At 38.8% G+C, this 16,216-nt stretch overlaps 1 protein-coding gene across 2 annotated transcripts in view; it reads left to right on the top strand.

Moving 5' to 3' along the window:
- The window catches only part of rasgrf2b (Ras protein-specific guanine nucleotide-releasing factor 2b), a 71,752-nt gene that overhangs the window by 15,803 nt on the left and 39,733 nt on the right, over nt 1-16,216 (top strand). For both annotated transcript variants that reach the window (XM_067407244.1, XM_067407245.1), the window contains exons 2-4: nt 10,965-11,071; nt 14,095-14,242; nt 15,792-15,881. In XM_067407244.1, coding sequence (XP_067263345.1) covers nt 10,965-11,071; nt 14,095-14,242; nt 15,792-15,881 — 345 coding nt within the window. The remainder of the gene's footprint in view (nt 1-10,964; nt 11,072-14,094; nt 14,243-15,791; nt 15,882-16,216) is intronic.

Raw genomic sequence — 16,216 nt, forward strand, 5'->3', positions numbered from 1 at the left:
TCCGGATGGTACTTAGCCTCCTTCGTGTCGGTTAGTATCTTTTCTGGTGCCTGAAAACACTGCCATGGGCTGATGCCATGCATTTGTTGAGGTGACAGGCCTGTTTAGGCCTTTTCTGATGAAGTGTCGGTGTATGTGGTTCTCCTCTTGCTGATAGAGTAAAAGGTGCTTTTACCGAGTACACTGCTCGTTGGTTCGTGTTGGGTAGCGTGCAAGCGAACAAGTGTTATGTCTGCTAACCAGAACATATAGATGTTCGGGGTGACTCCTTTAGGCCACCTTCTGAATACTCTGCTGTTGCGTATCCAGTGTTTATCATGCTGTAGGCCCCTCTTTGGCCTCCATGATTGTTCGCCCATTGCATGGTCTACCTGTTAGGTGAGCTTTGTACTTCCCTTTGGGGTTGTATACATAATAGTGCTTAGCTCCCTAAGCTGATCTCAGTGGTTGGCTCTGTTCAGGCCTCCTCCTGTGTTTCTGCCCGTTGGTAGGTTTGTGCTCCCCTGAGGGATCAGGGGTTTAGCGCACAGCCACCTTAGTGCGTTAGTCAGGCACTAAGCAGATCCTAGATGAGCGGAATACACTCCCCTCGATACAAGGGTTCATAGCACTCTAGCTGAGTTCTGCTCTCCGGGATGCCCGTCTCTGTGCACGAGTTTGAGTGCTCCTGCCTTACTGCAGTCACTCTTACCCGCTCCCTTCCATGGAGATTGCGTTTTTGGAGATTCTGTGTTCAGACAGGGATGGCTTAACACTTGGCATGTCTTATGATAAGACCAGGTCAGCTTCCCTGGTGGCATTGAGGCTGACACTGTCCCCTCTAGTGGTTGGGCTTTCTTGGCTCCCTGCCCTCATTCCCTAGAAGAGACCACTCTGTTTGCGGAGCTCTAACGGCCTTATCAAGAAGCTCTAACGGCCTTATCAGGCCTTCTCTCCTGCGAGGAAGGCCTCTTATAGGCTTAGCTTGGGCTGGTGGCCTTAGGGAATGCTGTCACTGACAGTCAGGTGTGACCCGAGGGGGAGTTGCGACAGTTCCTGTAGAACTGTATGGGCGTTGTCTCAGCCATTCTAATTGACATGCACTCCCCTAAGCATGGAGGCGTGGGTATATCGTTCCCCATTGCATCATCGAACACAGAGAAGTTCCCTTCAAAAGGGAACATCTCAGGTTACGTATGTAACCATAGTTCCCTGAGAACAGGGAACAAGACTCTGCGTTTCCTTACCATGCTTGGGGCTGCCTGTGGAACAGTCCCTCAAAGACGATGAATACTGACTGCTTCCATAGGCGCGCCTTTATACGTCCGTGCCATATGACTGTCGCTGGCCAATAGGATTGGAGTTTTTGTTAGTGAGGTTTCGAAACACCGGGTCACGTGGACGTTCCCCATTGTGTCATTGAACGCAGAGTCTCGTTCCCTGTTCTCAGGGAACTATGGTTACATGCGTAACCTGTAATTTACTCTTGAATTGTTACAGAGGTTGTGTGAGGAAAAACACAAACTTGGCAGATTCAGATGGGATTAAAATCTCAAAGTACGTCTGCGAAACACAAATTTCTCTGGGAAAACTAGTCTTTGATAAAGAGCTTAAGTGGAATCAAGCTTCTCTTTCACTACGTACCACTTGCATACTTGGTTTGCATACTTGGTTAGCTGGTTTAGCTGATCTGCAAGCTGGTTTCCCAGCTGTCAAGTGGCCAGTTTAGCTGATCTGCAAGCTGGTTTCCCAGCTGTCAAGTGGCCAAAACCCATCTTAGACCAACGTAAAAGACCAGCCAAACCAGCATGGGCAGGCCAAAAGACCAGGTTAGTTTACCTTTAGGCTGGTTTAAGCTGTTGGTATGTAATTTCTTCAAAACTCCAGAATACAATTGACAGTCCACTTTATTCTCTGTGTAAAATATTACATACATGTCTTGAAATAACTGAGATGCCATATTACAAAAGATTCCATAAAAACTTGATTGAAAGCTGAAAAAAAAAAAAAAAGTGCTTCCATTCCTGAGGAAAAGCAGGGCCCACTCCATTTCTTTTATTGGCATCGGCCCATCACAAACAAACCACAAAGGTGTATTGTGACAACAGCAAATATTGCTTTGTGATTGATTGTTTTATATCTGGCTGTAGCTGCAAAGAGAGCTACAGACATAGTGCAGAGCTAAACTGCATGATTGTAAACAGTATCAGTAAGCACCCAGCAGGAGTGAGAGCAGAAAGTGTCATCTATTTTATCCAGACGGTGAACATCAACACTTTTCCTGAAGCTAAGCTGACAACTCCATCTCTTCTCCCTTCCCCCAATGAGAGAAATGCATAAAATGAATAAGTGCTGCTAATCGAGACAAATATTCACCCTTCTTAAACCACCGCAGGATGGTCTTCCAGCCCGGTCAGACTCAGGCTGCTCTGTTTTGCTGGTTTTATAAGGGTTTTGAACACTTGACCAGCTGGCTGACATGCTAAAATGGTTTAAACCAGATCAAACCAGCAAAAAATCCCCTTAGGCAGTTCTTTTCAACACAGTATTGACATTTATGGTGCTGAGATCACTGCAAATATTATTTGCAAACGGCTGAGCCAAACGTATCTTCTAACAATCTGATGTCAGCGTAATAGATGAGGAAGTTTAAGTGAAGATTGGCAAGGCGCTGAACGAATAAAGCGGTAGTAATGAATGCAGAGCAAAAAAGCATTATTGAACACCGCTCTTGCGCAGAGCACTGCGTTGTCATGGAAACGGGATTTGTTATGTGAAGTGACGGTTTAAAAATATGCTTGACACTTGTTAAGAAATGTTATGCAAGAGGGTCTGTCTCTCTCACCCACCCGCTCTGCTTTTCCCTTCTGGCTTGGCAGATTGCCAGAGCAAATTACTATTGTGGATACATGCAGAGATGAATTTGTGTATTAGTGGAGTGTTTGGTGACTAGATTTAGAGGTGTTGGGCTGGACCTTTACTCCTGCTCACGAGGCCTGTTGGTTCGTGTTCAGGCATTGTGTCCTGTGAGTTGGACAAGAACATTCTGTAGCTGAATCCCAGTTCAGAGGCTGCATCCTTCGAAGGCTGTATTCAAAGGCCGAATGTTTCATAGCGGTGCGACGAAGGCTGTTCCAGTTCAAAGGCTCCTTCAAATGCAGTCTACAAATGTGTCCTTTTCCTTGCCCCCGAAGGATAGAATGAGATTATCCTTTGCAGCTTAACCTATCCCAGTATTCATTGCGTGCCAGTGACACCAATATGCAATTTTATAGAAAGTTTATACTCTTTATTATGTACGTAAATGGACCAAGGTGAACAGGTGGTGAACCCTGTTTTGTTTTCAAACAGTCTCAATCAACTCCCTATCTTCTTAGGTATATCGTGTACATAAATTCAGGCACTGGTAAGGACAGTAAGGACCCTGACTAAGGATCCACTACACGTTGGGACACTGATGATTCTAGCTGCATTCGAAATCGCATACTGTCTGAGTAGGTACTACGTTTGAATTTAAATTTACTTCATGACCGTTGAAAAAGTATGTTCCATATAGTACGAATGCGTGCAATATGAATGAAATCCGGACGTACTACATCCACCATGTTGTTACTGTCACATGACCTACCAGCATCAGTTACATCCCTTCAACTCCATTCACAAATCCTCTCCCGTGGCCTCATGGGACAGTAAAGTGTCCATCGTATGCACACTTCAGAATCTCGCCAGGTACTTTTCGCACTCAATAAAGTACCTGGATGTGTTTTAATTACTATGAATTCGGACATACTACTCTTTCGCATACTGTTTTACACATACTATATAATAGAGAAGTATTTAATTTCAGACAAAGCGTCTTTTTCCGGCAACATGACAACGTCCTTATTGTACAACATCACTGGTATTTATGAACAACAGCAGAACTGATATCTTTCTGACATTGTTTTAATGTTATTTAAAGTACATTATGATAAATACTTCACTTGTTACATATACTTGCAACATTTCAGCCATAAATAAATTATGTTTGCTAGATTATGTTCATTACCTGTCTAGCGATGTATGTTCATACTGAAAAATATAATGGTTTGTATCTTAAAAAACATCTCGTGTCATTATGTGTAGGGAGTTCATGTGATTTATGTTTCGCTCTTCAGAACTTCCATTAAGGAAACATAATGAGCATCAAAGCTCCCTGGTTTTCACTGTGCATTATGGGAATTTTTGGCCCTGTTTACACATGGATACATTTGGATCACAAGTGGACGAGGGAGACACATACCCGTTTACACCTGGTATTTTAATCCATCTCTTTTGTCCAATTTAAACCACTTCTGTCCTGATTTCTTCCTGATTTCTTTTATTTATTTTTTTAATGGACAAAATAATCTGCCGAACGCTGTGCGTGCGTATTAGAAATCAGGAATGGTGAGAGAACATTGTGTTGGTACATTGTTCAAACTTGGGTCTTCAGATGCCAAAGTTTAATCCTGTATAGCGAGCTTTCCATAATGTTTATGCGTTGGGTCAGTAGGCGGAGAGTAGGTGAGATTCTGGTCGAATGCGTTTTCGACTACCTCTGGAAGTGGTCGAAAATGGACAAGCTCAAACCGTTTTACACCCTGTTTACACTTGTATTTAGCATTATCCACTTGTAATCCGATCAACCAAAACACATCTTAATACCAGGTGTAAACAGGGCCTTTGAGACAGCCTTAAAATGGTCGACTCCCTGATCAGTGCCCTGACTACTGACTTCTATTGAGACCCTACAACTTAAAAAAAAAAAAAAAAAATCTAGTACAGATGTTACTGCCGCTTGTCAGTGGCACCTGTCACAGTTGCTAGGCGACAAGAACAATCCTCCATAGGCTAGACCATTCTATTTAACAACACTCGGTTCTACCTTCTTGGACTTCGAAGGTGTGGCCTTTGGAGTCTGCGTCCTTCAAAGGATGCAGGCTCTGAATTGGACTCAGCTTGTGTGTACCACTTCCATATAAACGCTCTGCCCAGAATAGACACTTTTCATATAATTCAGCACTTTAGGGCATGGCCTTGTGAATGCAGAGCTACAGCATTTCACAAATGTATGACTTGTTTGAGGAAGTAGGTTAGGAAGTATTTCAGTCAGACCATTACAGGGGGAAAGACCAGCATAACTGCTTGTGAGTGCAGGGGTCACTGGTCCATTCGCAGCCGCAATGAAAGGAGCTCATGCGTGTAAAGGGGCAGAGCGCCGATGATTTAGTTTACTAGGTCAGTATCAATGTGGGCTGTTTCTCATTTATTTTGTTCAAAGAGAATATTTGGCTCTATACTGTAGTATAACATAGCCTCTTTTTTTTTTTTTTTTTTTTTTTGGAAAGTTATGGTTTGGCCTTATCTTATCTTTACTTATCTATGTGTGGATTGACATGCACATTCTTTAGTTGGTTAAGTTCATAAATGGTTTAAGCAAAACCGAAACACGAAAACTGTAGATTTTGCATGTAAACCAGCATTCCTCTGGCTTATTGGTGTTCTTGCATTTTGCGCCATGTCTGTTTATATTTTGATGTCAAAACATGTTTCTGATAAGCATAAGACATTTTTTCTGCTTTTTTCCCAGTTTGCTCTGGCCCCACCAAAGCAGAATGATCTTTATTTCAGTGTATCCATATATTTGCTAAACATATTTATGTTGTTTAATAAAAAATAATAATAATAAAAAAGATTTAATAAAATTATTTTCTTTACAAAATGCAAAATTTGCAGCAAGCTCAAAATGATACTGCTATAACTTATAAAACATAAATTCATAAACACACTAATGCTAAAAATGGTGTATAATGCAATATTACTGCTTGGTTTATAGTTTCTTACTTATGCACTGAAGACTAAATAATAATAATGTAGAATGAATCACTGAAAACCAAATGTTGAATTTTTGCAGTGCATAGAAATTTCTCTGTATTTTTCAATACCTTTTATTTGTATTCTTTTCACCTTTGGAAATCACAAACTTTTATCAACCCACTTTTTTTGTTTTTGTATTTCATTGCGTTTTTGTTTTACTAAATATGTTTTACTGTTAGACGCAAATTAAAAGAATAATGCTTTTGTGAAAAAAAGATTTTTCATTTACAGAAGTTGATTTCATTTCTGAATCTTCTTTTTGTGAAAAATCTGATTGCCTTCCTTAGTAAATGTTAGGAGTTTGAGCAAATTACTTGCTTCCTGTTATTGCAGGAAGTATCATACACAAGAGCACTGATAGACCATTTAAAAGACGCTCCAGGGCTTATGATTGCAGAGATGTAATATTGAGTTGTGTATTAACTCTGATGTCTGTCTATTTGTTTTGACTTTGTTTTTATCTCATTCTGTCACCAAGGCTGCTCACAGACTCTAGTCCATTGCTTGAAAGAAAAAAAAAAAAAACTGTTTAATCTTTTGATATTCAGCAACACTTTACAATAAGGTTTCAGTTGTTTACATTAGTTAACTATATTAGTTAACATGTCAGGTTTATGTTCTGTTTTATGGACATTTAGTTTGTATTTCATTGATTCCCTATGTTCCCTGTGTTTCCTTTGTTCCCTATTTTCCCGATTTTCTGATCCCTAGGTTGATTATGCCTTAGTTTGTTGTCAGGGGCTGTGTCCGAAATCACCCCCTATACCCTTAAATAGGGCACTATTTGAGGGGAAAGCCATTTGTAATGGTGTCCAAAACCATAGTGGACGTTATCGAGAGCACTTGTTCAATTTCACAATTCACTTAATATAATAATGAGTGTACAACCACTGTATGTTATACTGCAAGAAAATACCCATAATGCATTTTGAAGGTTGTGCCATCCATCCATATTTCAAACGCTGGTCCAATGTGGCTACAGTGTAATATAAAACAGGTAAAAATTCCTTTTAATTGATTATTAAATTGTTTAATTAAGGTTTATACATAGTGTCCATGACAGTTCAAGATAAATCTTTTCATTACTACCGGAGCTGCCATTTTACTAAGTTTCAATTTTTAATTTTTAAATAGCATCAGAAACAAAAGTGGCAGCTCTTTCAGCTCAGTGTCTGAATTCACTCCCTCAAGTGAACTATATTAGTGGACTAGGGTAGAGAATAATATAGGGTATAGGGGGTGATTTCGGACACAGCCATGGTTTCTGATTGCTTTGCGTACCTGTTTCTTGTTCAGATGGTTATCTCCTTTGTATTTAAGCCCTCAGTTTTGTTCCAGTCACTGTCCAGTATTGTCTTTGCCTTTATGTGTGAAGCTGTTACATTTTTGCCCTCTTGTTTTGCATTGCCTTTGTTTTAGTTGTTTAATAAACATTCTGGCTATATTGGAACCACATCTTCTTCTGCCCAACTTAACTTCCTCGCCTGCATCATGACAACATGAACTAACAATGAACAATAGTCCTGTGGAATTTATTAATCTTAGTCAATGTTAATTTCAACATTTACTAAGACTAAATGTTGTTTTTGTTAACATTTGTTAATGCACTGTGAAATAACATGAACAATTAGATTTTTACCAATGTTTAGTTTACTAATGTTTACTAACGTTAACAAATTAATAGTCTATGAAAAGGGTCCATAAGTACATTTAGATATTTAAGTGCATTCTGCTAGGTTGACCAATATCTTACAAAGCAATCTTGGTTTTGAGTATGTATTGGGAGGTCATAAAAATGCCTTGTGCTGATTTTATCCTTCTGTTTACATGCAACTTAAACGCCTAGAGAGGAGAGCAGGAGGACGTCCAGAGAGGCAGCCAGCCTGGGAGACTGTAAATAGATCGAGGGAGGGTTACATAAGGCCTCTCATGCCTGTCTGTGCTAGAAAATGCTGAACGCTTAATCCCTTGAACTTGACTTCAACCGCGGTTTTACTCTTAAATATGTGTACATACATATACTGGACGCATATGCACATCTGTAAACAAGCTGACGCACAAACAGATCTTTATATCTCTGACATATACATGGTTATCACAAACTGAATAAGTTATTTGTATTGTATTTTGTCTCCCTCCTCATGAATCCAGTGATGACTCAAAGAGCAACGAGTGGAGCTTTATGTGTTTCTAGTTGCATGACCAGCTGTAGTAGCTTGTTTCATTAGCATCAGCTGCAGATGTGAAATAAATAAATGTAAACATCAGATACACAAACAAATGCGATATGTTCTGCATTCTGACCGCACAACCTTTTCATTAGCAGATTGGATTGATATGCATAACGATGCCTTGTATAAATAAATAAACTTGTGATAATTATCTACAGTACCTGTATATATCTTAGGCTTATTTCCCACTGGATAAGTAAGTGTATGCTAATTCAGCCACTTAAGGATGGAAATGATCAGCTTTCATGCATTTAGGCTGTGATTTGCTTTCTCTCGGTGTCAGCTGAATACCGCCAGAAGATTTTTTTTTTTTTTTTTTTGGAAGTGATGGTGCATTTCATTGTCTGCAAAAGGCCAAACCTCACTTAATTTTTTCCTTTTCCAGATGTCTGGCTGTGGTTAGTACTGCAAATGCCTTGATCTAGTTGATATTTCATTAAAAAAATGTCTTTGAAGCAGAAGTTTTTATTGATACACAAGATTGCAGTATAGTTCATTCCCCTATGTAGAAAGTAAAGACTTTATTCTATTTCATTTTTTAATTGTTTATTTATTTTTTACATATTCCCCCACATATTTATATATTACACATTATTTGCAAGCAGTGAATCTGCAATAAAATGTACAGGGGTTGGACAATGAAACTGAAACACTGGCCAGTATAGTGTTGGAAGTTTCACACCTATATATGCGCAGCCTGGTGGCCAATTTTACATTCCATCAGTAAGAGCAGAGTGTGAAGTTTGAATTAGCAGAGCAATAGCACAGCTGTACATAAAATATTGCAATCCACACAACATAATGGGAAACATATCAGAGTTCAAAAAATTGTTCACATCTCTCTGGCTTATCTGTGCCCAGGACAGCAAGTCTTTGTGGTGTATCAAGAGCCATGGTATCCCGGGTAATGGCGGCATACCACCACGTAGGATGAACCATATCCAACAGAAGTAACTGTCGACGCATGAGGAAGCTATCTAAAAGGGATTGTGTCCAAAAAACATTAAAAAACCACAGACATCTAATTCACCGCAGAATTAAATGCACATCGTGACTCTCCGGTTTGTTGGGAGCTAATATTTATGGTCGGGCTGGTATAGCCAAAACTTTGGTCAATCATGCCAATGCCAAATGTTGTTTTCATTGGTTCCAACAGTGCAATTATTGGGCTGTGGACAATGCAAAACATATATTATTCTCTGATGAGTCCAGATTCACTGTCTTCCCCAGTTATGGTTCGGAGAAGCCCCAAAGAAGCTTATCACCCGGACTGTTGCATGCCCAGAGTGAAGCACGGGGGTGGATCAGTGATGGTTTGGGCTGCAATATCATGGCATTCCCTACTGTGCTTGATGGGTGCATCACTGCCAAGGACTACCGAAGCATTTTGGAAGCACTTAATGGCTCAAACATTGTACCCTGAAGGGGGTGCTGTGTATCAGAATGATAATGCACCAATGCACACAGCAAGATTTGTGACAGAATGATTCGATAAACATAAAAGTAAATGTGAACATCTCCCATGGCCTGCATAGTCACCAGATCTAAATTTGTTTGAGCAATTTTAGAGTGTTTTGGAAGGGCAAGCCAGAAAATGTTTTCCTCCACCAGCATTACGTGACCTGTCCACTGTTATGGAAGAGGAATGGCTCAAAATCCCTCTGGCCACTGTGAAGGACTTGTCATTCCCAAGATGAATTGATGCTGTATTGGCTGCAAAAGGAGGCCCTACACCATACTAATAAATTATTGTTATCTATAACCAGGTGTTTCAGTTTCATTGTCAAACCCCTGTATGTGACATTTTAAAGCTTGCGAAGGCGCTTGCTAATATCACTGTGAACGCACACATGCTAACCAGCTCATTTCGCATTTTCCCTCAGGTCATTACGACAATAGCTGATTCAACTCCTCTCGCACCTGCTGTTAAGCGGCTGCATGTGTTTATTTGCCTTTCAGATGGCCTCAAGCTACACAGTGCTCAGACTCTCATAACCCTGTACCTGTTTTATTTCACAGAGCTTGTCAGCATCTGTGTGCTGGCAGTTTAAGCTTGATTTTTCTATGAGTTTGTAATATATATTCATATTTTAGAGTTTAGGCACAAATAAGATACGAAATAACGTCTAAAACTCTTGAAAAATTAATTATATTTGGCCAGATAGTTTGACCTCAGGAGGTTAAACTAAATATTAAATAAGATATTTTATTTTCAATTATTTTTTTGCAAGTGCATTTCTAGCCATAAAAATGAAATACTTGGTATGAAGGATGAGTTTGACAAATGAATTGAACACTGCAATTTGTGTAAAAACCTAGATTGTTTATTTATCTTCTCATTCTCATTCTGTAGACAGGATCTACATGATGTGTATGGTCCTGAGTGTCATCATTTTAAAGAAATCTGTATATTTTGAAAAGGTTAAAAATAGATACTAAGGATGTGCAAAAATGTGGTTAAAATGAAGTAAAAATGACAAAATATATTCAGCAGATTATGTCAAGACTGTGACGTTGTTTGACTTGTTGAATACAGTTAATTGGTATCCAACTAGGTAGGAAAGGCCAAAATTACCATTTTAAGTAGACAGAACACAGACAGTAGATTAGTTAAAAATAACTTAGCAATGCTAAGTTACTTTTATGCTAGATAATAGTTTATTTAACATATCTAATAGTTTTTCATCGGTTGTGCCTCTAAAGTTTAAAAATTGGACACCAAAGTACACTATTTGTGGCAAAGTACAAATTGAAGTTCAGTAGATTCAAAACACACACACAGGCTTGTATAGGTCTATACAAGGTCTATATAGGTATATAACTTCTTAATTTGTTTCTATCCGTCTACTTTTTCAGCATTATTTCCTTGTCATCTTCGGGCATGATGGACAGAAGCCTCTGGAGCTGCGGACGGAGGAGGAGTCAGACTGTGATGAATGGGTGGAGGCCATACTTCAGGCCAGGTATAATGCAGCAGTGTGTGTATTTGTATATTTGTTTTTATATCCTGCTTAGTCAAGGATAATGTTTAGCAGCGCTAAAGAAGCTTTGCTCTCAGGCTGAAAGAATAAAATCATCATAATAAGAAAGAGACATATCAGAGCGGGTTAAGTCAAGCGCATTGTGCATTTATCCCTGTCACTGCAGAGCAGCACAGCAACAAATAAGCTGCACTGAGGTTGACAGCACTGTTGTTCCTCTCTCCTTGGTGCTCAGATGTGCAGCCTAAGATGAAAATTTTGTTTTATATCTCATCTCCAAGAGAAAAAACTCCAAAGAAAGCTTAAACTGCTTTATTTGTTGTATCACAGATCTGCCTTAGAGCAAGGCTGAATATTAAGCTTTAATTTCAGGTAGTGGAATCACTGTTGCCAGAGGGGTCTTGTACTAATTTTTTTTGGTTTTTGAGGGTGCACCAGTCTTGTCTTACTTAGTGCCATAGGCAAAATAAGACTTTTTTTAGCAAGTTAAAAACTTTTTAGTAACTTAGTAGGTCTAGTGGGACAGTTTTCTTTTAGCATTTACATTTTTTTTTCTTGAAGCAATTTTGAATAAATTTTTTTTTTAAATTTTATTTCCCCCTTTATGTCCTTTATTTCTTTATTTAAGCTTATTTATTTATTTTCCATATTATTTGTTGCTGTAATTGGTAATTTTATATTTGTTAACAATAGATTTACTGACATGAAAAATATGTAAACATTTCTGAGACAATGACATAAGCTGCGTTTCCCATGAAATTACCCGGAAAAATTTGTCCTATTAACTTTTTTCCCCCAGATCTGTCTGTGTTTCCATCATGGTCTACTCTAAAGTACCATGAAGATTAGACAAATTAGTCCGGTGACGTAGGACTGCGCGCGACTTTCCAGTTCCCGCTGGATGTCGTCTTCCGCATATAAGCTTAATAACACCTGAACCTTGTCGCCAGGCCATTGGTCGTATTTTTTAAACTCCATTGTTGATTTGAATAGCAACTCTTACTGCACACACCACAACAGACTTTTAAAAATGGTGGTTAAATGCTGCGTGAAGTCAACCAATCAAAATGCTGCATGAACTCAACCAATAAGCATGTTCAGCACCCAAGTCCCACGACTCCCACCCCCGAAAGTTCCTGAACGTTGAAAAAGTACTACCTCATGAGCAGGGACCTTCTGAGGAGAAATTTTACCTGGAACTTCATTTAGACCCTGGTTCCTGTGGTTGAAAGACACTGAGTACAACCCTAAAATCCCTAGTTTCTGGGGAAAGTTCCTGTGGTGGAAACACGTTTTTGTGAATTGTGGGGACATTCCATAGGCGTAATTTTATACTGTACAAACTATACTTTCTTTCGCCCTACACTACCCCTACACCTAAACCTACCCATCACAGGAAACTGTGCACATTTTTACTTTCTCATTCTGTATGATTTATAAGCCTTTTGAAAAATGGGGACATGGGGTAATGTCCTCATAAGTCACCCTCTCCTATGTCATACCCATATCATTATACAAATTTGTGTCCTGATATGTCACAGAAACACACGCACACACACACAAACACACACACACACATGCACATGATATTCTGCAGACACAAAAACCCTCTGAGATTTAAAGCACTCACATGCACTCCAGAGATTTATACTCCCTATACAGATTTATACACAAGCCACACGCAGTGTACATTTGTATTGCGTCACTGGGGTGATGGGCTGAATCTAAAGGATTATTGGGTGCCCATGAGCAGATGTGCCTGTGAACATCTGGACAGGACACATTGGACTTCATTCAAACAGGCCAACATTGTTCATTTAAATGTAACTGGAAATAAATCTTGGACAATAGGTAGAGACAAAGTGCGGTACAGTTAGTGCACCATAAACACATAGGCCCTACAACAATAAATGATACATGTCTTGTTATTTTTGCATCATATTTTGGTTGCATTTTTTAAATATAATTTTTCATGTTTTATTTTAATTTTTAAACAATTTAAAACATTTTTCATTTTTTTTTTCATTTTAAAAAGTTACAAATATTTTTAATATGCTTTTTATTTCCAATTATATCTGGAAATTATCATTTAAAGCTATAATTTAAATCCATAACAGCAATAATGTCATAAACACACTGGAAAGTGATGGTATGGTGAGATGTTTATAATTTTCAACCCAGGCTAACTGATGTTTTGAAGAAAAAAAAAAAATCAATAAGTTAAGATATAAGGGGCTTTCGCACCAGAGGAACCTTTTCATAGTTCCTTGAACTGTTGGCGGAATACCCGGATTTTGCGATGTTCGCACTGCAGGAACTAGGAACTATTAGGTCTAGGAACCCCTTTTGGGGGAACTAAATTAGCTCCTACTTCAGAGTAGGGTCTAAACCAGCACTATAGGAACTACCAGTGACGTAAGTGTATATTGACTGGCCAAATGCATGTCAAACACCAGCACCCTGCATTTTTAAAAAGCTATGTAAACATATTTACTTCACTAACATAGAAAACAGCGATAACGGCATTTACCTGTTGTCTGGGGAGTTGTGTTCTTCTAGTTAGTTCTCGGGGAACTATCATAGTGGCTAGTTCCGATTGCTGAGTTCTTAGAACTACCCGGTGCAAAAGACCCTATAGCGACAAATATAAGTTGCTCGATAGTGAGAGGCTGCTCACTGCAGAGCCAATGGAGCTTGACGTCCAGCTCCCCCTCTCTGGACCTAGTTGTTGGAGAAGGCCCAACCACACACAAACCCTAACATCAACCCTAATCCCTAAACCTAATTAAGTTAAGCTCCACCTCTTAGATCCACAGAGGTGGAGCTGGACTAGGTCAACCTCCACCCATTTTACTTGGCTCTCAGCCACAGTGAGTACCATTTGTCGATAGTGGCAGTTCCTTCAACTTACCATTCTTATTGTTGAGCTCTGCTAAATGAATCCAGGCATATATAAACTCCTACTTCTGAAATCTAATTAATTAACCCTCTCATTTTCATCTCAGCTACTCTGACATCATCATTGAGCGTGAGGTTCTTATGCAGAAGTACATCCACCTGGTGCAAATTGTGGAGACAGAGAAGGTGGCAGCCAATCAGCTCCGCACACAACTGGAAGACCAAGACACAGAGATTGAGAGGCTTAAAGCTGAGGTAATGTATATGCTTGAGCTGTGCCACTTAACGGGCTGTTTTCCAATGTGTGGTCCAATTTTATGAATTGGTGAACCACTCTAGATCCCATTAATCTAATAACAGTGCAGGTCTCCAAAATGTTGCATTACTAAAAGCATTTGTGACTTAAGCAGATTGACACAATCCTGATATGGAGTTTTACTGTAGGTTTACTTTTCTCATATTACTTTTTCCAGTATATTTCTTTTTGTGATTAAGGTTACCAGCAACATATTCAATCCCAGTGTGCCACAGAGCATCTCTCAGGCTCTGCACCTTATCTGTTCCCTAGTTGTGTTACCAGGGAATTATCCTCCCCATTGGCCCAGTCGCCATGGGGACAAGAATTATGCCCCATTATTGACATTGCAGGGTCAGTGGCATGTGAACACATGATTCAGAGAATAAATCAATGCAAAGCAATGAGGAATGTGTAATCTTAATTAAGCTCATTATACTTAGTGGTCAATGTTTGTTCTCTCTCTCTCTCTCTCTCTCTCTCTCTTTCTCTATCATTGTCATTGATGTTATTTTCCTTATGCTATTTCTTTGCATAGACATATGTCCGGTGAATAATAGAATGGTCATAAAATCCACTTTTGTTGTAGTGTCAAAGGTATATCAGTATTATTCGTCTATGAATAAATGATGAAGCCATAAATGCAATGCTTTGTTGTTTTAAACAGAAACATCTGCATTTATACTCGTTGTGAGTTATGAATATTTTATGAGGAGAAAATTAAAAAAATACTTTCAGTTTTAACAACTACTACAGACTCACACCCCCATATTGTAGAAAAACATTTATATTGCTTACATAAAGCCAAATTATTCTCAAATACTATACATTCTGTGTAAATGCTGCATTGTCATATGTGATTCTTTTCATTATAGAATAATGTATACTTTTTTATTGTTGTAAAAATGAAATAACATAAATTTTGCATGTTATAAGATGGCAGTAAAACCAGATTAAGGAAACATTACCATCATCCTCTTAAAACAAAGAGTAGTGATGAAAGCCTTCAGATTAGATGAAAGGATTTTTGTTATTCCAAACTAACACTTAATAAAAAAAAGAAAGAAAAGAATAAATGACGAACATGACTATTAGTATCTAGAGTGTGCAATAGCACTTTGGCTTGTGCCAGCAGTCTGTGGACCACACATACTGGCAGATACGCTGCGGGGCATTTAACCTATTTGCATCCAGAGTAAATGCCTGATAAAGGCTTGGTGAGAGAGCTTTTTGATGAAGGCTGTTGAATGAAGGAAGGAAATTGTCCATGGAGAGGAAGTTAAGATGGTTATCTGATGTGCCAGCACCCACACAGGGTCTCCATGACCCAAATTTATGACATGCTGATTCATTTAGAGGGATAAGCGCTAAATACCCCAGCATTATCTGAGTTGTCAAATTATAATCACAGCGACCATTTGCAGCCCAATTGTTTTGACAGTCACCTCCACCAATTCCCTTCTCACGTGTTCTGCACATTGTAATGTTGTATTTTGCTCTCTCTTAAAGATTGTAGCCTTGAACAAAACTAAGGAAAGAATGCGTCCCTACCACGTATACCAGGAAGACGAGGATCCTGATATAAAAAAAATCAAAAAGGTAAAGAACTTCATTATACAGTTGCAAGAAAATGTATGTGAACCACTTGCAGAATCTGTGAAAATGTGAATAATTTTAACAAAATAAGGGATATAATCCAAAATGCATGTTATTTTTTATTTAGTACTGTCCTGAGTAAGATATTTTACATAAAAGATGTTTACATATGGTCCACAAGACAAAAAATAACTGAATGTATTAAAATAACCCCATTCATAAGTATGTGAACCATTGATTCTCAATACTGTTTGTGGTTACCTGATGATCCACGAATGTTTTTTTGTTTTGTGATGGTTGTTCATGAGTCTCTTGTTTGTCCTGAGCAGTTAAACTGA

The sequence above is a fragment of the Chanodichthys erythropterus genome, chromosome 13 (assembly GCF_024489055.1).
Source record: "Chanodichthys erythropterus isolate Z2021 chromosome 13, ASM2448905v1, whole genome shotgun sequence".
Lineage (NCBI taxonomy): Eukaryota > Metazoa > Chordata > Actinopteri > Cypriniformes > Xenocyprididae > Chanodichthys > Chanodichthys erythropterus.